At 41.6% G+C, this 24,648-nt stretch overlaps 1 protein-coding gene across 3 annotated transcripts in view; it reads left to right on the top strand.

The window, feature by feature from the left end:
- The window catches only part of LOC138300679 (transmembrane protein 150A-like), a 645,891-nt gene that overhangs the window by 389,427 nt on the left and 231,816 nt on the right, over positions 1 to 24,648 (top strand). For all 3 annotated transcript variants that reach the window (XM_069240337.1, XM_069240338.1, XM_069240339.1), the window contains one exon: positions 20,136 to 20,203. In XM_069240337.1, the coding sequence (XP_069096438.1) occupies positions 20,136 to 20,203 (68 nt within the window). The remainder of the gene's footprint in view (positions 1 to 20,135; positions 20,204 to 24,648) is intronic.

The following is a 24,648-nucleotide window of genomic DNA, read 5'->3' as shown; positions in this document are numbered from 1 at the left end:
AGACAGATAGCCATATTATCCCAAAGTAACGTGAATGCATAAATACTGAGACAAATCCTAGTGTCCTGTTTGACTGAACTGTCAACCTAGGCAAATATTTTGTTTAGGCAAATGTCCTTTTTCTTCATTATAGCATATGAGTGCATCTTAAACTATACAAGTTCAGGACATGATGTTCACAAGAGAATCTTTATTCATAGAAAATAATGTTTCTTGTATCAAAAGAAGCTAGGACATATGGATGTGGACATGGCGGACTCACCTCCTAGCTCAGTAATAGCATTGTTGATAGGGCAGGGACACAAGAATGTTTCCGGGCTCATGTTTTAAGTTTTAAAACAATTGTTTTTAACAAGAATTTCAGGTGAATGTGTGCACACGAGGAGTAGCGATTTTGTGCAAAGAATTCCACAGAAATCAAGCTGTAATTTCTTCAATGTAACTTGCTATTGTTTGATGACACTGGTGTGATAAGTAACCGAGAAATGCAGGCCCGAACATCGCCTGTACTCATGACATTGTTGTGGGTCTCAGGAAAAAAAAATGTTTTATGAATTTTCTCACCATACAACTCCTGAGTTTCTTGAGTTGTGCACGCTTATTGAATCCAATATTTCTCAGTTTGTTTATTTTTAAACAGTTCGACAAGTAAAAGAAAAACTTTATTTGAATTGTAAATATATTTCGGGCTTAGCTAGCGCAGGTGCTGTCAGAGCCAATCCACTGGATTCTTGGGTGGGCTCTCCGTTAATTAGCTAGATTGCCCGCAATTAGTGGAATGCTTTTAGGGCCTCTTTGTTTAAGGTAATCTCCTTTGTTCAAACAGAACTTTATGCAGATCTGCATCAGTCAGCCGCTTGTGTTGTAAGGTAGGCTCTCTTCCCTCTAACTGAATACTGCATGGAGCACAAAACATCAGGTGAAACTGCTGCATTACTCACTACGAGCCATAGAGCAGAGACCCCTCACATAGCGCTCATGCAGCAGTTAGATGGAAGACAGGTTGCTATGCAGCAAAGCAGTGGAGTGTTGAATGGTATTACTTTATTATGGACGGCCAGATTGTGGCACAGACAGCTTGATGCAAATGTTAATGTTCCCCGTGATCCCCATGCCAGCACTTAAAAAAAATAAGAAAAGACCAAGTACATATTTAGAACAGAAAACACTCACCAACTGCGCATTAGCCAGTCCAATGATTTAAGTATAGCAACATATGAGCATCGCTTGTGAAAGTCGAGAGCGGCAGTGAATCCTCCCAATTCTCTGGCAAATCCCGTAAGTGAGAAATACATAATGAAAAGAGGCGGCTACACCCAAACCTAGCCTACCAATTCCATCCCTTCCCACCTTGACTCTGCTAGCCCCTGCTCTCTATGATCTCTCACTGTCTTTGAGACTACGTCACTACACCCTGTGGGCCACAGTGTCAGTGCTGTAGCATCCTCCCCAGCCTTGGTACTCGCCAATGGATACACCACACACGGAGCTTTGTATTGAATGTCTTTATTCGTCTGCGTGTAACCGCACACTCTACATTCTAAACCTGCATTCATTTCACCACGTTCCAACACTCACATCATCACTCTACAGAGTCTTTTAGGAGCCAAAAGGGTTCACACTTAAACGACATTACAAGCGCCCAGTGACAGCCCAAATCAAGACAACTTAAAAACAGGCCGTGCCTTAAACCTGTAGTAATTGCCCTGGTTTATCTATCAACAAATGGGGAGCACTCAACTGTGCATGCGCAGTTACACACAAGATTACAGAAAATCTTGTGTATTTTTTAAAATGGAGCAAAGTTGGCATTTTCTTGCCCTAACCTTTTGGTGCCTGCAGTCTGTTCCTGTGTCACATGACGAGGTGTAGTTAGCAGTTGGTCTTTGTGTATTCCTCCTAGACAGCAACACATTAGAGAGTCAGTATGTTGGCAGGAGTGGTCAGCTTGATGTGATAATGGGGATGGGGCAGTCACCTGTCACACTTGCATTTATGCAATAGTGCCCTAGCTCCCACATAAAGAACTTCACGCTAGTCTGATGTGCCTGCAGACAGATTGAGACCAGGGAAACTGAAAATTCCAGATTTCTCTGTAGGGGGAAAACCCAAGAAGTTTCTCCCACTTCAAAGTGGGCACCAGATATATCAAGGAGCCCCTCAGACCCACTCTTAAGTACACTCCTGGACCTGTGGATACTACAGAAGGAGGACTTCCCTGCTGGCAGAGCACTACCCTGCTGCTTGAGACCTCTCTGCCACCGTCCAGCTGACCTGTGGTACCTTACTTCACTGGATCTGCAAATGGTCCTGCCTGAGCCTTGCTTTCCTCTGTTTAAGTGAGTTACTGATCACCAAGGGGTGCTCCTGAAGTCCTAGGCCCTTGGTGTGGCATCAGTGGAGCTACAAAAAATGAGAAATCCTGAAGTTTGGGCTCTTCCTGACTGCCAGTGGGCCAGTTCGTGCCAAGATCCCACGCTTACCGGCAGCCTCCAGTCAGTCTGACTCTGCGCTACAGTGACTGTCAGTAACAACTGAGAATGTGAGATCTGCACGTCATGCTACAGGATCGACAGCCCACAGTGACTACCACCATGAAGCTCCAGCAACGACCATTTAAAATCCAACAGGCTGTTCTCACTAAAGCGATGACCGTCCATGACACCAGGACCGGTCTTCACCCTACAACAACCATAGACAACGCTCTCAATGTTCTGCAAACGGAAATTCCGGACTTTAGAAGGTAATAATTTCAGCAGGACTGACCTTGTCCCTGTATCCGGCCTGTGCTCCATCGCGGTAGACCTGAGATTGATACTTGGACCCTGTCTCAAACAACCAGATAACTGCGAGTGGCACTTTGTGCTTTTAGGCACTATACTTATCTTACATCTTTGAAATTGCATATCTCGTGTTCTACTGATTTGATTTTTTTTTTTTTTTGGTATCAAACAATTTATTCAATTTTACTCTATTTTTTTGGTGTACGATTTTTTTTGTGTTGTGTTTCCACTTTATTACTGCTGGTGAGCTGCATAAATACTTTGGAGATTGTCTCTAAGTTAAGCCTGACTGATTTTGTGCCAAGCTACCAGAGGGTTAAGCACACTGTAATTTGGTTCAGCTTGACAAAGATTGTGGCTGTTGCTTGAGTACTGATTCATCCCCCCTCAGCCAAGAACCCAATTTCTCACATCAGTTCTTGAATGGGGGAAGTGGGAGCAGACAAGGTAGATGGCACTGTCGATTGACTCCGGATCAGAAGAGCCTCTCTCCTTCACGCCACGTTAGTATTGACGGGAAGCCATTGCATGTTAACTTGTTTCTCATAAATAGTACTTAGGAAGTAAATTGTTTATCTGCATCCAATCCCAATATGTGGTTATCTAATTTCAAGCACTTTAGACCAGAGAGCTAGAAATACCATACTCATTTCATACCCCTTAATCTTGTGCCCTCCTGAGCGCCCTGGTACTAGACATTTGTATTCTCAATATCATCTGACATAAGTACTGTGTCCTGAATATTGATTACAACAAATTGTCCCATTGGTATTAATAATAGAAAATTAACACCCAACAGGATGACATTTGTGGACACAATATGTCCAACTATATTTTTGCATACAAAATTCTGACACAACTTTCTTAGAGTTGTAACACTTTGACAGAGTAGCATTGGGGACCTTGCTCTGTGGAATTATACAAACAAGAACCTGTACTATCAGTGATGTAAACGGGAAGCTTTCAAACCTTAATATATACTTTATTAAAGGAAGACCTTTGTGTTTGAGATAACACAGAGATTAACCAGAAATAAATTATCAGACATTGAACAGACTAGAAACACTACACTACAAATATCACCAACCCTCTCACATTATGAGACACCAAGGAAGAGGAATTGACATATGATCACTAATAATGAATTTGCGAATGGTAAGAGGCAATACACCAATAGAGGTCAGGTGATCTGAGACTTGTTTAAAATCAAGCTGAGCTTCCTCACTAATATCAACATTAGATTGGTACATTCAGCCAGCAGAGCAATACATACTTTGTATCGGACTTTAGCTAAGGCATAAAAGTTTAGGAAAATATTGGTTTTACACCCATTTTTGTGAGCAGTGATTGTGTTTTTGGGCTTGAGTGGTGATTCAACAGATGTTACCTATTCCATTATGATGTTAGAAAAGCCGATCAAAAAGACAATATTTAGCACTTTGTATCTGGCAGATTTTGCCTCTTTAAAGCAAAAGCCCCAGGCCCTGCTCTTCATCGAATGTCCACCATACTAGTTTGTGCATGTTATGGAACGATTTGCTTTTTGTTCAGGGTTGTGTTATGGCTTGTTATGACCATAGGTTCTGGATTGCGTAACACACCCTAACTGGCTAGTTTCACAGATATACGTATATTGTATTGGACCCATGTTGACCTTTTCAATTAGTTTCTTCAGTGAACCTCTTTATATACACCTCTGTATTTAGCAGAATTAGCTGTACTTTTATTTCAAGACTCTCTTTGCTCGTATACTGCACGAGCCAGAGTCCTGTGACTCCATTCTAGGTAGGAAAAGCTGCCAGTAGAGTTGTTGGGTTGGTGCACAGACACAAAGCGAGTCTGAGTACCAGTACGTGCCAGCTTGGAGAAGATCCAAGGGAATACTTTGAATTTGAAAACCTATTTCTGTCCACCTACCTGGAATTGAGCTTATTGGCCACATGGTTTTTAACACTTCTTCAGTTAGAACATTCTCTTTTTCTATATCCTTGAGTTTTCACATGAGGGCCCGGTTCGCTTGTGTGCTCAGCCTTGAAATTCTTTGTGCCGGAGCCCGTGCCATGGCTTACTTCAGAATGACAAGCCAAGAAACATTCCAGAACAGGACTTACGTACTTGGCTGCCATGTCTCCGTCGTTTCAGCGCTGCCAGGTCTCCTACTGAAGCATGAAAGCTGAGTGGATAAACCTGCCATGCCACAGGAATAGAGAGCAGGTTGACCGCATGCCTTGAGTGAGACACCAGTGAGGTCTGACTGAAATTATGGGCCTCAGGCTATGGTCTGCACAGCAGGGATTACTCTTATGTGTGGGTTTGTAAAAAAAAAAAAAAAGAAAAACCAACAAGAACAAAACGTTCTAAATAAATTATTGTACTTAGGAAACAAAATTCACCTATGAAGGAGCTCTTGCAACATTGGCGGTCGACTCAAGAATGTGAAAACAATCTCAATAAGCTGGAGCCTCGAGAGGGCCTACAGTATGTTTTGTAAAGTCATGAAGCCCCCGGTCTTATACCAGGTCTTAGCATCAATAGGAAATCAACAGTCAAGAGCATGGAATGCCAGGAGCATCTGCAGACGACCTGTACGGGCAAAACATAATGTAGTAGTAATAGCGGGAGCTAAAGCAACAAACAGGGCAGAAGGCTCAACACACTTTAAGGAAGTAACCAACAGTTCTTAGGAAGTGTTAAACGCTCTCTGCTAACTGACCAATCCTTTTTGCCTGAAAAACTCAGTGCTCATCTACCTCCAAACACCTTGCAAGCCTGTCCCCTTTTGCATCCCTTCTTCTTGCCCTAAAACACTAAGGATAAAGTGGCAAGGCGAACAAACCTCGAAGCCAATATTTCGAGCTCTTGATCATGCCCCTCTTTAATAGAATTGTAATTCTAGGTTCCCTCCTGGGATACAAAAACGCTGAAGAGCACAACCTATTCAGAACCTTGCCTACCTAATCAAAATACTAGAAAGGTGGTCACACTGCAACTTCATATGTACATTGAGCAGAATTTCTTACACTCAGGTTTCAGATCCATGAGACTAACAGTAACTGCTCTTCTGAACATCAGTGATGACAAACTTATGTCTCGTAAGTGTCATTACGCAGTAAGTGTCATGATCCATATGTAGTCAGATATATCACAGACCACAAACTAAGACTGATTGCTAATTTCAAAATCTGGCCTATAGTGGAAACCGAAGATAATAATAATTGGGTTTGTCTGTTGGCATTTAGTCATCAATTTGTGTTCCTTAACATTAAGTAGAATGTAAAACAAGTTAATGAGCATAAACGGCATAAGAATAAATGCATTTTAAACAAGCTATACAATGTAAAATGTGAATAATGTGTAGCCTACCATGGATATGTTCTTAAACGTTAGAAAGTGCCAAATAACTGCACACTGTCTTTGCCATTTTGATAGGAAACTTCTGTTGTCAGTTTCCTTGGCAGAAAGTACCCAGTCCGTGGACCGGCTCGGAGCACACTTGAGAACAAAATAAAAGCGCTTGATTTTTAGGACACTTCTGAAAACATAAATGTTCAGTTAAGCCTTTAAATATGTGTCACATATGCAACCCTGATTAATGCAGGATATGAGACTGTCCTGAATCAATGGTATATGGTCCTCCTAGCTAATGGCCACCCTCCCATCCCAAACTCATCTACTGACAAAGATGTCTCATGCCCTCCACAGCAGTATAGTCCAAACTACATTCAATACCTAGAAACTTTAGAAGTCATGTACTGCAAAACCATATACATTGCGCTAACAGCAACATTGTTTCCTAGGGCATTGAAAACGCTAGGACTAGGCATTCACGTTTATTGGTGGGGACACGTCTTTTGAAGTGTTTATTGGTGTAACAACACCAGCATCGGGGGTGGAGAGTGAGTGTGACTGGGGGAGTTTCAGACTCTCTTCAACAGTAGGTTTTTGCTGGTTGAAACCATTATGTCACTAACAGTAGTTATATTAAATATATATTAGTGAATCAGAAGTAGGAAGGCACTAGCAATAAACAGGTGCACTAAGAGGATGAAATCACAGTACTTGAATCTGCAACAAGTCTTTAGTCTTTGACCAGATAAGCCGTAGAATATTCGAAGCCAAACATAACTTTAGGATAAGTGTGTAGAGAATATCATGCCAAAGTCAATAGTTTTATAAACACTGCATCTCTTCTGAGATATTTATTTTGCCTTTATCATTTGGAACATACTGGGAATTGTGGTCACATATCGTTTTTGTCTCGCATATAAATTGCTCAGTGTTTAAGGTGTGGCTAATTTTTAAGTAATGTATCTATTGCAATCATGTACACAGTTCTTAAACAAGTAGTGTTACTGTTATGTCAATTTTGTTATCACCCGTGAGGGTATCCACATGTTTGAGCTGGTATGTCAGCGTGTGCGCCCTGTAGAGTTATTAGAAAAGCCAGGTCTTCATCTTCTTACGGAACTAAAGAAGTGAGGAGGAGGCTCTGATGTATTGTGGGAGTTTGTTCCATGTTTTGGGTGTGAGATACAAGAATGAGCACTCACTTGCTTTGCTTTTGTGAATGTGGGGGATGTGTGGAATGTGTGCGAGTGAAAGTGAGGCTGGAGCATAGGTGTCTGCAGGTTCGTGAAAGTGTATGCGGTTGTTCAGGTATGCAGGTCAAGTGTTGTGCAGGGTGTGTAGGTGTGTGAGTGTTTTGAAATGTCTGAGGTCTGTTCAGGATTTGCCATAGTGGAGTCTGCTTGTGATGAGGGCTTGCCTGGGATTCTGTGGCACCCATTTTAAGATTGTTTTCACAGCATATATTGGATGTAGAAGCAGATGACGATCACTGCGTTGACTTGTTCCTTCATGTTGGGCTTGTTGTCAAGCATGACCCCCAGATTTATGGTGTGGTCGGAGGATGTTGTGTTGGTTCTAATTATGTCTTCCTCCAGGTGGCATTCCCTGGGGAGATATTGTTTTCATAGACCATTACTTCTTTCTTGTCCAAGTTGAGCTTCAAGCAGTTGGCTCTCATGATTCTGCTAGCATGGGCATTCAGTTGGTAACGTTGGTTTTGCAGTAGTTGTTTTGTCTGTCAAGGAGAGGATGAGTTTGGTGTCATCAACGTAGGAGATTGTGGATTATGTTGGTGAGTGGTGCCTGTGATGCTGAATACGGTTGGGTTAAGGGATGATTCCTAGGGTACTCCACAAGTCAATTCTTGGTTTCTGATGTCAAGGGTAGCATACTGACTCCTTGGGCTTTTTCCATGAAGGAGTAAATCCAGTTGAGTGTGGGTCCTTGGATGCCAAACTTGGCATCTGATGAGTGTGTGGTTTGAGACTGTGTCGAACCTGTGCTTCCTGAGAATAATATTTTGTCTATGTTGTTTAAACCCTAGGTAGTAATACATAAAATTATAATTTTACTCTAAAAGCTTTACGACAGTGACAGCTGCTACTCACCTCCGCAGAGACTCGCTTGCAGGTGACATTTTTAGGGAAAAAAGAGTATACAAAGAGATTTTTGACGCAAAGTTTTAGCAACTTAATTTGCTTACCCAAAAGTAGCTTTTGCAGTGTTTTTTTTATTCAGCAAAGCATATTCTGTGGAAGTTTTCACACTTTCAAGTTATTAAAATTTCCCCAGCCATACAAAGTTGATGACGTTTTTACTTATTTATTTATTTTTTTAATCAACAGTGACAACAAGTCACCTTTGTACATCTCGAAACAGGAATAAACTCATGGCGCCTAATTTTCTATGTTTAAGAGTTGTGCAGCTAGTCAGATGTCATCATATGCCCACTTGGGTTATCATCTCCCAATCACATGGTTGACCCAGTGATGTTTACACGGTTTCCTCACATTGGACGGAATCATGTGGCATACAGGTGAGACCCTTAAATGCTGACTGAACCACTTCCCATGAGAGAAATTCAAGATATGGCAGATTCACCTGTAAACTAATGATTCATAATCCAGCTGCACTATCATAATTGACTAGAGATAATAAGTAGTCTAATGGGAGAAGCCAAACTCGAAACTGGCCATCAGGTAGTGATGGAGGTAGAGGTAAGAGCATGTCAGTGAAAGGGGATTGACGAAGAGGAATGGTGTAGGAAGCCAGTGGGAGAGGTAATGGTGGTCAAAGAAAGTGGGAAGATCATGTGAAGAATAAGAGACATTGTTGAATGGAGCTAAAGTGCAATGGAAGAGTGGAGAAAAGGAATCTTAGAAGTATATTCAGAACCTAAGTGTCATCTTATTTTCAAGCAGATGCCTACATTTCTAGGTTATTGCCAGAGTGGCAATAGTCCTTGTTGGGTCTGAATTGGGCCTTGTAGCTGTGACGTTTTCAGAACGCAGAGCTCAGCACTGCAACTTTACTCTTAAGTTGGGGGAAAAAGCCTTATGGGCTCACTTAAGCTGTTTTGGTTTGCCCTACAAAGGCTGCTCACCTTGCCTATGTGTAATCCCCAGCCACCCTAGGAGTCCAGTGATGCCTTCACACCACATACAACCTCTTTTAATCCCTCGCTGGAGATTAGTGGAGAGCAGCCTCGAGGAACTATGCTTGAAATGTTGGTTAGATCTAATCGTGACTACCTCGGAACACACTCCCGGCCTTCAACAACTTTCCTTGTCCCGCCCATTACCAACGTGTAGTGCTTATAGTGCAGCGAGCCAGCACCCGTTTGGCTTGAGTGGCAGTCAAATCAAAAAGGGCTTGCATGGTGCACTAAGAGCCTGTTGTGCCCCTGAGCTTCCGTCCGATTGCTTTTGAGTCAGGTTGTGTCCCCTCCTCTTCCCACTCAATAAGGCTGCTGTTCCTTGAGTTGCAGTCCTCCGACCTGGAGCTGTTGAAGCCAAAGTTCCAAGAACCACCATTTCGGCCAAACTGTGAACAAGGAAATGGCGATCTCTTGTTGGACTCTGTCTTCAACCTTCTGAAATCTGTAACACTTTGCCTCCTAAGTGCAGGTTACTGTTGCACTGACTTTTGGTTGCCAGTGTGTTTTCTGTTTACGTTTGTTTTGAGTATTCGTGGTGTGTAGTTCCGTAAAAGGGTAAAGGTTTGAGAACCATCACAAAGTAACTTGATTGTATCCGGGTAACTGCGATCCTTCATTTGACACTTCTTTATTTTTACGGTGAGTGATTGAAAACGGTGCAGATTTATAAACATCATTCCATTTTTTCAGTAACGTGAGGTGTTGTGCTGTCTCTGTTTCAGCTGCTTTCATGTTTGTAATCATTTAGTGATTGTGTGCAGTATTCAGTAATCATATTCAGGTATCCTAATTATATCACTGTATTATATTGCAAAACATTTATGCCATTTACCTTTATTTTTATGGTAAATGTTTATATATTTTGTCATAATATTGAAGTGTTATCTGTTTATAAAACTTAAAACCCTGGTTGCAGACTCACACCTTATATTGCAGCTGCGATCATTGTGTTGAAATGTTCCTATAAACAGCCCTCCACGCCCTCCTTCGAGCTGGGGCTTGAGTGCTCGGCTTTGTTAACCCAAAATGTCTAGAAGATTCAGAGACCCACCACCGGTCACAGCCAGAGCTCCAGGTGGCCTACTTCAAGGGGAGCACCATCTCTCTCACCACTGACATTGCTTGTTTTCCCTGAAACGTCAATAATCGAGGAAAAGTCTGACATCAGGAAATAACTGTACCCCAGTACTATCAATTTGTTTGAAAAGAAAGCAAGTCTTATTTTTCTGCGTTAGTTGTTCGGATCTTGACCCCTGACTGAGTCATGGTTCTTCAATCCAGCTTGATTATAGTGGACAGTGGACGCCAGCCATATGCTGCAAAGGTTTCAAGGGAATACTCTGGTAAGGGGAATCAATTATATCCAGGTGCCTAAGTGATGCAGACAGTTACTTATTAATGAATATCATTTTAGTGGAATATATTTTCCTGCAGCTAGCAGACTCGCAAGCAAATGAGACAATATGTGCCAGACCGTGAAGGAACGGACCTCTGTCTCTTCGCTTGCTTTCCTACTCACCATCTTGTCATGCTGCCAGCTGATACTCAGGAAGTATTGATTCTGCCTCAAGGGTGTCTTTGTCGTGGTGAAACGCTGGAAAATCCATGTAACTGCTTGGGGGCCTAGTTCTTCTACTCCTTGTTGTGTGACAAATCATTCTTTGGTACATTTGCTATGTGGCATATATTGGTGTTCCAGAGATTGTATACCATTATACGTATTTAAGCCATTCTGAACAGGTTTCAATATTTTCTGACTCTTCATCAGCAGACGGTGTAACAACCGCATGCAGTAAGACTTTTAAATAAATTAGGACCAGGTTCACCGTTTTACAAGTCAATATTTGCTTCTTGAGGTGAGGGCGGCAGGGATTTCATATGGACAGCCAGGCCAGGGCTTCTGAAATTGGCTCTAAGGGTCAAATCTTGGCCAAAGCAGGAGCAGAGTCATCAAACACAGTCATGTGGGACATTTAGTAAATCACAGAAATTAGGTAAGTTGTGCTAACTTTCTGGCGTGTACCATTATAACAAGACTCTTTCCAAAATGAAAAAAACTGTATTTTCTTTATACATATGTGAATTAAATCTGTAATGTAATACGAGTGATAGTAGCCAGCAGCAGTGTGCATCGGAATTTTCAATCCTGTAACTATAATGCTAAAATAAAATGAAAATTACTAATTCCATAATAAGTGCTGTTGGTTACAAGCAAGACTGGCGAAAGGAATCACCTGATGGTTAGTCCACTTGGGCGGTTGTCCTGCTGGCTCCAGCTCGCGGACCAAATAATGCTTTCCATACAAACTGATTATAAAATGCTTGGCGCCCTGCTGCTGTCCTCACCTCAGTCTGCGTTTCACTCACCTCAGCCTAGCAGCCAGCTCCTTCCTTCTTTGATACAACGCTGGTGGTGGGGCAGGGACTTTGTGATTGGCACTGCTAATAGCGGCTTTCCAAAGCCGCAGGGAAACAACACTTACCCTCGCAACAGTAATTCACTTAGTTTACTTCTCCTTATTCTTAGTGGTTGCTTCAAGTGAATTGCGTACACAACAAATCATTGTTGGATGTGTTTGAGGGGTGACTGATTGGTTCGCCTGCATTCTGAGGAGCCATATTTAGGTGTAGTTCAACAGCGCAACTCTGTGCAAGATGTTGTTACCAACTCTTTAAAATATGCAATGGGTGCACTTTGGCTCAATCTAGAGGAGTAAATACTCTCTCACCTCATGCAGTTGCCAGTATTGTCTGTCATTCCACCTTCCAGGATGTTCTTCCATTAGACTACACGAGGGACTTTGTACATCTGAAAAGTTCCACTCGGGCATCACACTATTTGTGACATTCAGTTTTTATCCCCTTTATACATTTTTTATAGAACAGTCACTTTTTCCACATTATTCTCAGCGTTGTCAAAGCCAGTAGGGCAGTTTTTAGACTGATAAACAACAGTTGTTGATGCCTATGTTTACTTCCATTGGCACACCAAAGCCACACTCATTGATTGCCTAGTGAACTGAAAAGGCTGCCGAGGTTGACTGCCTGTTCATTTGCTCACTCTCATGGTTATGAACTGTACATGTTACGTTTTCACAGCAGCTATTTTCAGATTTGTAATAAGTCCCCAGCCGTGGCTGCTCGCCATCATAGCAGCGCCATGGCCCACAGATTACCCACCTGTTCTGGTGTGAACATGTAGCTCAAGACCCACCATCTAACTCAGCTTATTAAAGTAGCCCAAGGTAATACAGTATGGGATTTGCATTCCCGAAATTTTTTACATTGCTTTAATGCCATGTTATTCATTCTTCAAGCCCCCTTTCTGGCGTCTGTTTCCATAAGCAAGGCTGTCTTAATTCTGTTGTTACTCATCGACTTTGTGCAGGAATAGAACAGGGGACTTTTTTTCCAATTAAGTGCTTGCTTTGTAAAGAGTCTTTTCACCTTTTACTGAATGTTTTATGTTCCAGGTGGAACAAACAAAACTATTACCTAAATTGTTGTCCGTTCATTTTAGTTTTGTGATCCGTTTCCTTCCTTCTTTATCCTTTCATTCCCACAGTATCTATCAATTTCTTTTCAGCTTTTCTTCTCATCTTTAGTTTTCTTTTTTTCCTTTCTTTATTTGCACCCTTACTTACTTTCTTTACTTGTACAGTTTCTTCCTTCCTCTCCTTATATCCTTTGCATTTCTTCCTTCCTTCTTTCTCATTCACCGTCATTGCTATCATTCACCTCCCTCCAATTATTTGCCACCTTCCATTCCTTACTAGTTCTTTATTTGCACCCTTACTTACTTTCTTTACTTGTACAGTTTCTTCCTTCCTCTCCTTATATCCTTTGCATTTCTTCCTTCCTTCTTTCTCATTCACCGTCATTGCTATCATTCACCTCCCTCCAATTATTTGCCACCTTCCATTCCTTACTAGTCCCCATTCCTTCTACATGTGCTCCATTTTAAACATACCTTGTTGTGGACAATGGTTGGACCTATTCAGCACCTTTATCCACTCTTCACTCCTTCCTTTTATTTCATTCTTACTTTTCTCCGACTTGTCTGCTCTGGACTGTAGACTGTGTTGAATTGTGGTTGGGGGGCGTGGCAGGAGAGGCGAGGGGAAGGGACGAAGAACATGAGCCTTTCTCCCTGGGGAAGTGGGGGCTGCCAGCCTTGGAGGACGAAGAACAAGCCACGCACACTGCCACGCGGACGCGGGGCTGCCTGCCTCTGAAGTTTGGCACTGTTTTGACACGGAAGGAGGCAGGAGGAAAGCTGCAGCACAGTGATATTCAAAGCACAGTGAGCTAGTGGTGGTGCCACGCGTCCAACTGTGCGGTGTGGAGCCCGTGCTATATGTGCATTGCTCCCTGAGGTCCAAGACAAGATAGGATAAGATAAGTTATTGGGAGTCTCACTCCCCTCTCACCTCCACCCCTGCTGTTTTGCCTCGTAGCCTTGAGAGTACCCTGGGAAGCTGGAATAAAGATTGTTTTATAGACACTTATCTTTGTCTTCCGTCCTACCACCTGCTAAGCCTACAGTAGGCCTACAGAGAAGTGTGACCGTGACGTTATTGGTGACAGCGGTTGGAGCCCATTTATTCTTGCCACCAAATTGTTTAACTGCTCCTGGGGCCTTTGGACTAGTCAGCCTAATCCTCCCAGGCCATGGTGGTATGACAGTTTGGTTGTAGCAGGTGGCAAAATGAAGAGGAAATACCAAGGAGGTGAAGGAGCACGGCGAGGGCCCTTTGGTAGGGGGGCCTTGCCAGGGGGTTAAGCAGGGGCCAGCAGAAGTGGCTGAGCTAGGTTTTGGTATGGCTTGCGGCCCTGCGCACCCCTGGCCACTGCATCTTCAAATCCCCCCTCATCCCCAATCAAGCATTAAAGTCCTTGAAAATATACCACCCGGAGAGAATACTGCTGCCACTGATTTATCCTCTGCAAGGACTGTGCTCCGATAGTTAAAGTTCAGCCCAGAGTGTTTCGTAGTGGGATTAAATCTTCAAACTTAAATATAAGTAAGAACATTGGTACTGGCCAATAAGAACTATAATGACGGCAAAGAAACTGAAATCCAGGTGCTTGATTATGGGGAGGGCCTGTACCAAATCTAAATCTAACCCGTTGTGGAACAGAGCACCCCATAATAATGCACTGACAGTCAAGAACCAGATTTTATCCCTTTGAGGTAAAGAGAAACTGACCCAAGAGGAGTTGATTGACAGTATGACATTGACTACTGGTCTGCAACTTTTCAGCAGTATGCCCTTGGAACACTCCCTATTAATATCCCAAACATCGACAGCGCCAGATCTGGAACTAATTAACAGTCAGTCATGTAATTCACCTGACTAGGAGGCAAAGATCTCTGCTTTGCCTAGAGAGAATTGTATCCTCTATTTTATGGTTAAAATTTCTTTGTTGAATTTTCAATAAGAGAAATTAAGGGTAACACAGCACCCATCAATCTGAAAGAACAATTGGCCAAACCAACCCCCAACACCTTGACGGTCAATATCATTTAAAGTTCATTCACAGTAAGAAGCAAGCTTCGGGCAATCCCATAGATCCTCTATTTTAACTTTATTAGAAATATCTGTAAGGTGTCTGATACTATTCAAGATATTTTCACTATGCCATAGAAGGTCTTGATAGGCTGTAAAGAGGAAAGGTAACACAAGATAATCTGAGTGCATCAGGCCAAAGGGCATTTACTGCTATAGTCCAAGAAGTAAATCCAGAGTTTGATTTTAATGCTTTGATGTCATGGGGTTCAAGCTCCGATTTCTGTTCACAAGCAGGAAAGCCTCAGATGAAAGCATGTGAAGATTTTTCTAAAGAAGACCCCACTGTAGAAAGCCCTGTTCTCTCATTAAGATATAGTTTTGATTCTTGTTAGGTGTATTCTGAAGCAGCTGGGTCCTCCATAAAAACCCCAAACACGGACGTAAAGTTTTCTCAATGTTTTTTTTATTTATTTTTTAGCCTAAATGGAAGAGTGGGAGGGGAAAAAAAGACCCAACTGGTGAATTTCGAAAAAGGGTCATAAAAACTTTGTTTCAGAGACGGGGTGAATACTCCCAATGGACGGAGGGCTCTAGTCAAGACCATCAACTAGAACCCTTAATTTCGGGCCAACAATCTCCAACCATAATTGCCCCCCATCAAGAGGAGCGTTTCTGAGACAGCAGCAGTGCCCCGCTCCTGTCCGCTAACAATATATGCCCGTCTTCTCTTAATCCAGTAGCTTTGCTGTTGGTGGACTTATGTAAGACAAAAGGCCCTTCGACATGATTTGACCAGCAAAACAAACCTTTGCTCTTTAACGGCACTGATTCTTTTATGTTACTTTGTTGCTCTTTTTGATTCTGATTTAATCTTGAATCGTGCATCCTTACTTGCTTGTTTTGCTGATATTAAGATTCTGAACTTAATTCAAAACAGTGACAACTCATTGATTACCTTGTTGCATATTGGGCCAAGGACCAAATCAATGGTAACTTTCCATTCTAAGATCGTTGCGAATACAACACAGCAAAATAGTGAATATATGCAACGCGAAGGTATCAATGTTTTTACTGTTTTTGAAGAAGTAGATAGGCAGGGCGACGGGATGATTCTATGGCAAAGTAATGGGGCGGTGGTCAGCCTTACACCTTTAATGGGGAACCTTTAAAGGAGTGGGGAGAGGAGGAGGGGTGGGTATGAGGGGAGACTGAGAATTCCAGTAACTTATCTTATCCTATCTTGTCTTGGACATTAGGAAGCAAAGCACATATTTCACGGGCTCCATGCAGCACACTCAGCCGTGTGGCAACGCCACTGGCTTACCATGCTTTTAATCGTACTGGTCTGCGGCTTTCCTGCTGCCGCCTTCTGTGTCTAAACAGCACCAAACCTCAGAGGCAGGCAGCCCGCTTCTGTGCTGCAGTGCGAGTGGCACTTTCTTTGTCCTTCGTCCTCCGGGGCAGGCAACCCCTTCTTCCCTAGTGTGAGTGTCTCGCATTCTTTGTCCCTTGTACTCGCATCTCCTGCCACAACCCAACCATAGCACCACACAGTCTAAAGTCCAGAGCAGACAAACCAATGAAAGGTGAGAATGAAAGAAGAAAGAAAAGCAAGGAGTGGATCCTAATGTGCTGAAAATTCATATGGGAATGAATGGAAAACATGTGATTTTCAGGCGATCTGCAAATACTTGTGTTGAATGTGCAAATGATGAAATCCAAAAATGGAACACATTGCTGGGTGTTTTAAATACTGCACACCTTCTCCACTACTGAAGCCCCATAATTAGCAATAAGCTAAAAGTGGTCTCCTGGACAGTGGCAGAAATAAAGAAGTTGCAATTTTTAAGTATTTTAAATGTTGCCATCATCTGCCTCCTGGACTGCCTGGTGTAATGGGGAGCTCCAGATTGATGCTTTGTTCACTGTAGAATGCAAAGCCAGTCTGTCTAGGAAGGGTTTTGCAAAAGGGAGGGTAGTGATTCTTCTGAATAATAAGGTCAATGTGAAATCCAACCTTTTCCTAGTGGTAACATTGATCCCTAATGAAGGGGAGAAAGCGTCATCTCCTATCTTATTGGTAAACATTTATATCCCTCCTTATGTTTCGTATGACATGCTTGTGGACAAGGTTTTTACATTTGTTAAAAATATCTTAGACAAGGAGCAGGCTGCATATGTAATATTGGTAGGAGACCTAAATTGCGAAGTCTCCAATCATGCTCTTAATATATTTCGTGAACCAGAAAAAGAGGATGCATTGCGGATACCTCCCATTGTTTTCCCTGCCAAATCCAGAACCAACAAGAGAGGGAAACTCCTTATCGACCATTTGAGAAGTAATGACTGCTTAATAGCTAATGGGAGACTGCCTTCTGATTTCCCTGGCACAGAATATTCCTAAATCCCCATTGAGGGTGGCTATTTTGAATTATTTGGTTGTTGGGTGCTCCTTGTTCTTTCTGTTGGGTGTCCTAAAAATAGTTGGTTACATTTTTTTTCCCAGTCATCATTAGCTGGCTTTTACCCTGGGATAACTACTTGTCCCGTCAGTTCCTGGAAATGTGAGGGGGCCTTCTCAAAATGTGATTTAAAAATCATGTAGAGCTCAGCGGGTCCCAAGAATGTTCTCTGTCCTAAAGGGCAAACTAGAAAATGTGGTCATCAATTTAGACTCTTGGGTGGGTGATGTTCTGCATTGTTTTAATGTTTATGAAGCAGATTGCAACAAATTCTATTCAAAGAAGGCCCAAGGGAAACTTTAAGCCCATTCATTTACTGATTCTCCAGTTAAACAGGGAAATACATTGTTTAGTCAGGATACCATTTATATTATATTCGACTGAGAGGAATAACCGCTTATCCTTATTGAAAAGGCAAAGGAGTCGTTTAAAAACCCGCCTAAAATAGGAGGCTAATGTCTTAAGGGCAGATAAGAAATTTTTGGGAAACTATAGTAGAAGGGTGTGGGTCAGATCCATCCCCTTTACAATTGAGGAAGATAGTTTGACGAACTTCATTTCTGCCTTATATGCGGCAAATGGTGAGTTTGTAAATTCCCAGTTTCGGAATTGAGTACATCCACCCATAATTCTCCATCAATAAAGGAAATGGAGTTGGCCATCTCAGGAATGCGTTCATTTGCCACGATGGGTCCAGATGAAGTCCCAATATCTGTAGTGAAATGGGCCAGATGCTATTTCCGGATTATAAAAGCTGCCATGAGAATAGGAAAGTCCGTCCCTTGCTGGACCGGAAGCATTATTGTCCCTCTGTTTAAAAAGGGAGACCAAAAACTGCTAGGAAATTATCATCAGATTGTTATACTAGATGCTGTGGGTAAAGTCTTTACGAAATGCTTGTTGACACAGTTAATCTCATGGCAAGCATTAATAAAATGATGCCACTTGAGCAGATGTGTTTTAGGAGGAGAAATTGAACCATTGTCAATTTAGATGCTGTACAATTAATCAATCAGAAATATGTATTTATTAAAGATGGTATCACTTGTGCCGCTTTTATAGATTTTTCTGCTGCATTTGATGAAGTGGATCGATTGGTGCTGTGAGAAAAGCTATTGGGTTTAGGTAGGATGGGCACTATATTGTGCATTATTATCGCCTTCCTTTCTTTTACCTGGTGCAGCATACTATTAGGCGGTGATCGTGGTCTCTCAAAGAAAATAATAACAAATAATGGCCTAAGACCAGGGTGCATTTTAGCCCAGCTGCTTTTCTCCTTATATTTTTCGGATTTACCCATTTCCTTATCACAGTGTATGGGTATAGCCCCGACTATCGGGGAAGACCAGTTTCATATCTGTTACACGTGGATGACATAGTGATCCTGGATCTTACCTCCAAAGATCTTAATAATGCTGGAGGCATTTCTACAATTTGCTGATTCACATTATTTGAAGATTAACATTTCTAAGAGCAAAATACTCTGGTTTCATGGTGAGAAAAAAACTAAATATATAAATTTTTCCTGGCATCTGGGTGCCCAAAAATTAGAAGTGGTGAAGTCTTATACGGTTTTAGGGAAAATAATGTGCAGTAATCCGAGTTATGATGCTCATATTGTGTATAACACGTGTAAAGCTCAGTCGCAGGCCAAGGTATTGGGAGCACTCTATATCTGCAGGCAGAAGACACTTTCATCTTTTAAAGGTCTGTCGGGCTAAAACCTTGCCTCGCTGCTCTATGCAGTGGAGCTTATATATTTTGCATTTTTAAAAATAAAATAGAAGGGCAGATGTTAAATCTTACTTCTTGCAATCTCTCTATACTGGTGGCAGCATTAATACTGGAATTGAAATTAAAAGTCTTCTTGCTCAGGGACTGTTCAGGGGTTGTTTATTGGGTTACTTGCCTTGAGAGGAGTGAAGAGGACACACTAAGGCACTTCATGAGAACGGAAATGCTTGCAGACAAGAAGAATAAGACATTAGTCTGCAGACATTTCAAGTATGTTGCAGCTCAACTTGGGCTGGAGCCAAGCTTGGTACTTTCACTCCCTGTTCTACAATTAAAGACTTGCTTAAAACTGATCTCCCAGGCCTTAAGCTTTCACCTGGAGAGTGAGGTGTATATCAAAAAACATGCAAGTGCAAAAAATTGAGGGTTCGATGTTCATAAATAAAGCACAACATTATATTAACTGGAACATGTCCCACGGAGTTGCACAATTTTGGATCTTGTTGCAGCTAGACATACTTCCTTTCAGTGGGCTCACATCCAAATGGTATGGATCTTCCAAAGTATGTCATTTCTACCAGAATGGGATTCAAGACTTGAATCATGTGTAATTTATTTGCCCACTCTTCAACTGTGTCATCGTAACTGGTTGAGGCTATCTTTTTGAAGTTGTCGCTTTAGAAGTTTTACAGTTATCTATGACCCTTCTAATTAATTGTTTTGCAATTGAATTGTTAACGTTTTCAAATGCGTTTTAAATGTGTACTAATCATATTAAATATTTGGGGTTAGTGATCTGATCCCACGTGTTTTTTATTGAATTCCATGAATTTTAAGGTTTTGATGGTGTTTTCACTTTATTTGATTATTTGTATAGTTTCCTTTTTATGTGTATCTCCTCGAAGTTCTGTAACACGAATAAAAGAAACTTCAACCTAAACTTTCATTCTCTCTAGTCTTTCATTTATTCCTTGTCTTTCCTTTACATTATTTTCTTCCCACTGCCCTCCTGCCTTTCCTCTGTTTCTCTTTCCTTCCTTTTTTTCTTTAATTTCCTTCCTTAGCTCTCTCATCTTACTTTCCTTACCAGAGCGCTATTTTCCTGTGACCATCATAACTATCTCATTTGTCTTTGCAGTAAATGTGGTAACATGCCTCCTGAGAGCTGTTTCTTCAGCCTGATCTGCAGCCTCGGCTCTTTTATGGGTAAGTTCAAATTCCTGTAATTGTTTCTTCTGGATTGGAAAAAGTTGGGTAGTGATATTGACCTCATAGCACCTTAATCATATATTTAGAATCCTGTCTCTTCTGTTACCTGTCATTGGGCACTTATGCCACCATGGCCCTAACTGGAAACGATGGTGTAAAGCTGTTAATACCAAAGCAGAAAAGTGGTGAATGCGCGTCCCTGCACTGTCTCCAACCGCCTGCATAACTTATTATCTCTTCTTAACAAATTACCTATTATTCTGTCTATTTGGACTAATCAAAGATGAGATAAATGATCTGTAGAGCCTCTACCCCAGACGTTCCTGTTGATTTTCTGAAACATAGACCAGACACTGGAGCACTGTCAGGATCTGTAAAGTCCCTTTTTTTGGGGTCAAAACCTTTTTTACCCTCCAAATGTAGTAAACATATTAATTAAAGCATCAGGTGCTTCATGTTATTTTCTGTCGAGAACAAACACCTGTCTTGAAATCTGTTTTGTGCCATGAGGCACATGCCAAATCTCATATTTGTGTCTAAAAATGCTATCTCTTTCTTTCCTCACTGTGAATATTCTGATCCACCTGCAGTAGAACACTGATCTTTGTCACAGAAAACATCAACAGTGCTGGCAGAAATGGAAGAGGGCGTACTTTTTCTTGAATTCTGCTTTCTTATGTTTCAAATGCACGTTTTTATTTAATCCTTGCTTCATAGACCCAAATTGAAATTAACTTGGTCCGTGGTATCTGCTTATGGCTGGCAATCGATCGCAGGAAGTATGATTTGTCATTGAAGGCTTAAATTGAGGGCATATAAAAAGTAAATGCAAATGTTCACAGACCTTAAAAGCCTAAGAGAAGATGGTGATTTTGTAACGCTGCAACACCCGTTGGTTTATTTGTCATAATTTGCGTATGAAAAACGGTAAAAACATTTGTTCTGCACTCTGTTGTTTGACAACCTCCCACCACCGATCTTTAACGTTGATTAAGAGAGTTGGGAGTTCCCTGATGGCTCCATTTTAGGTGTTCGGAATGCCAAACGAGGTCTGCCTGTAAGTCTGCTAAACCATGAGTGGACTAACCTTGAAAACCCTGGTAAGAGAATTTGTTTCCTTTTGGCCAGTGAAAGCTACTATACTGATCTACCAGTATGGAGCACATTGAAAGCATAGAGATGGTCCTAACCCAATGAGGCGCAAGATGAGGAGGAATACCTGCAGATATCTGGATGCGTGACTTCGACCTGATACACTGGTCTGTGTATGGGTATAACAGTAGAACATGACGATATTAGGTCACCATATGTTTACCAAAGGGTTTAGTGCTGGGCCAACATATCTCTTGCAACTACGTCTCTCCTCTGGTACATTAATTAGTTGGATCAACTTAAAGCTAAGGACTTTCTATGTTCATTTAGGAATACATCTCAGGTATTCAGTGTAGGAAATTTTGCAGTCAAATCCATTTCTGCCCAATACTGTAACGTTATGTAATCTTTATGAGCCTCCTGTAATATAGGATTTTTAGTTCAAGTTGTGCGATGTGTTATGTAATGCACCATCATATCATGCTGTGTTGACCAGTGGTTGTACGGGCATTGGCAGTTCTTCGGCGTACCTTTGTTCATTGCTGAATTCACGTAACTATTATGTTTCAAGATCTCTTTTCCAAATTGATCCCTTTTGATTCCATTCTATCTGGGTGTGATAATTGTATATTTAAGTTAACTTCTGGTTTATTGCTACATAGATTGCTGAGAAGGTGTAGGTGTATTTTGGGGCAGGTTGGTGTAGTGTCTTGCATGATTTAGAACAGAATCTCTCTGACTCTGCGAGGACTCCATATCCGTATGACGTAATCGCCAGAATATAATGTAATGAAGGCGTGCATTAGAATGTTGGAGTTCACAGGTACACGCAGAGGAATAGACAAGTGATTTACAGCTACGTGTGTGTGCCAGTCATTCAACAGGTTCGAGGCTCGGAAGACGCTACATTAGCCACTTAGCCTGCTGTGTAACATGAACTATGTTGTGTGCATGGCAGTGCCAGGAATTTTATCTGCAGCTGAAGTAGCAGTGCTTAGGCAATGATATAAATCTGAGATTAGACATATCTTTGCAGAGTTGGATGTATCTAGTCTGTCCACTTCGTTTTGGGTTGGGTTTAGTTGTCAGAGCACACAAAGCAAACAACACACTTTGTAGTTACATAGCTCACATGTAGGGCATTACCTGCCCTTTCACATGAGGAAAGGCAAATGAGTCATTGGGCATCCTCATGAGGACTTTTCAAGAGCCCAGACCTTTCACGCCTTTCTTGTTATGTTTAAGCTTCTTGCACTAGTGAGCATTGGAACATGCAGCTTTCATCTGTGGCTCGCAACTGGTGGAGTTGACAACTCAGACGGGGTTAAGTAATAAGACCTCTAAAGGGAGTCCCAGAAAAACACACCTGGCTTGGCTGTAGCTTAAGTACCACAGTCTGTTGGTTATTGGAATTTGGTGCCAAAGGAAGTTAAACGACTTTGCAAGACAGTTGGAGAGGATGACCACCCTTTCTGCCATCAGACAAGGGACAGTGGTGGCGCTGCACCTGCTGCACAGTTTTCCACGTGCTCTTAGACGTTGTCATCAGGAAAGGTCAGATAATAAAAAAGTGCATAACGAGCTGTTTAAGGAGGAAGACTTTGGCCATGTGAGACGAATATATAAGGCAAAAATTAATTGAAATTGATAATCATGTTTCCTTAGGTTATGGATAACCTTCTTTATAGACACAGATATACATATATACATTTCCATATTCCATCGGCATGTGCCAAGCTATTAAAAATTAGCAACTGACCATCTGCTTGTTAACTTGATTATGCGCAATAATAATAGGTCTATAATAGTATTATGTGTGCATTTTCATATCTAAGAAGGCGCTAATGTTTGAGGTAGACAGAATGCTGTTGCCACTTGCAGGAAAAAACTTGCTTGTTTTGCAGTTTTTCATGTAGTGCCAAAAAAAACAACCTTTTTAGTAGCGTGTTGACATTTTATCGTAATTTATCTGTGGTACGTGAAAAACAAACTCTTTAGAAATCATACCAATATAAAACAAGCATTTGCAATGCAAGGGGTCTCGCGTTAGCTTGACCAGAGCAATTGTCATTTTAAACTCCTAACCGGACTTTTCTTGCCACTTAAATTGAAAATGAAAATACAACAATTTCAAATAACTAACTGGACTTTTCTTGACATATAAACTGAAAAGTAAAAGTTTCACATCCAGTGCAAAGCAAACCCTCGTACTGAAACCTATCGGCAAAAGCGCAATTATCCATGTAACCGGCAAAAGTGCAATTAACTATGTAACAGGGTCGATGTCATGCAAAGTGCTCGACTTCTGCCCAGCGAGATCGCGCTGCGAAAAAAGGGAAAAGTAGTCCAGAAACCGGACGGAAAACGCAGAGCCTCGTATGTTTTCAGTACTTGGTTGCTGCGCTCGAGGAGGGCTAAACACTGGAAAAGCCGTGACTTATGAATGCCTTTCACTAATGAAAGCAAGCAGATTTTAAAAGGCAAGCTCACGAGCCAATGAAAGAGACTGACGTGACATGTGCGTGGTTTGAAGCCCAGAGAGAGATTACAACACGGGACAGAGCGCTTTGCGCTCGCCCCTAAGAAGTATTTCATTTAGAAGAAGGTTGTAGCTTCAGCCCATTAATACACTGTGCAGAAGAAGACCTAGGATTGGTTTTATCGGGTTCTTGCTCATCACCTAAAGCATCTTTAGAGTGGTATGACCACTGTACCGAAACACGTAAGCAGTAATGAATGTCCCATTTTCAAACCGTAAATGCTTCACTGCACAACAAAATAAATAAAATCAATTTGCAGTTTTGCCAGATCTAGTATAGAAAAAGATCCAAACAAATGAAAAAAATTTGAAGGATGTCTGCTATATTTACGTCCCAATTAGGAATACAGGCTTCTAATTTTCTGTGCATAATTTTCGCTTTGCTAAAGAGCTTTAGTCTTCAACGTCATAAAGTAGATTTGTCCAAGTGGGGACTAAGTTCGTGCCACTTTTTTGAGGTGAGCTACAAGATTCATCTGCATTGACTGCTTATAAATGGAATTCACTTACAGAGCCAGTGTCTGCTTGAAAATTACATGTATTGGTCCATCTAGATGTGCATGGTACGTCATACCCTAAGCATTCTTCAGAATGCATCTTAACTTTAGGTTTACCTTGCTTGATTGTTAGACTTCTGCTTAACCATTACACATGGTAATATTTTCCAAGGAGTAGGCTGTCTTCTACCCAGCCAGTGACACAGCTGTAGTGCTACAAAAGACTTAAGATGCGAGGAGAATGGTTGATATTGAGGGGTCGTGTAAGAGTTGTGACTATTCCTACCTTAATTCAACATTTTCGTGGAGTATTT

Source organism: Pleurodeles waltl, chromosome 6, assembly GCF_031143425.1.
Source record: "Pleurodeles waltl isolate 20211129_DDA chromosome 6, aPleWal1.hap1.20221129, whole genome shotgun sequence".
Classification (NCBI taxonomy): domain Eukaryota; kingdom Metazoa; phylum Chordata; class Amphibia; order Caudata; family Salamandridae; genus Pleurodeles; species Pleurodeles waltl.
Note: the sequence above shows the minus strand (reverse complement) of the source record. Positions and strands in the feature narration are given on the sequence as shown.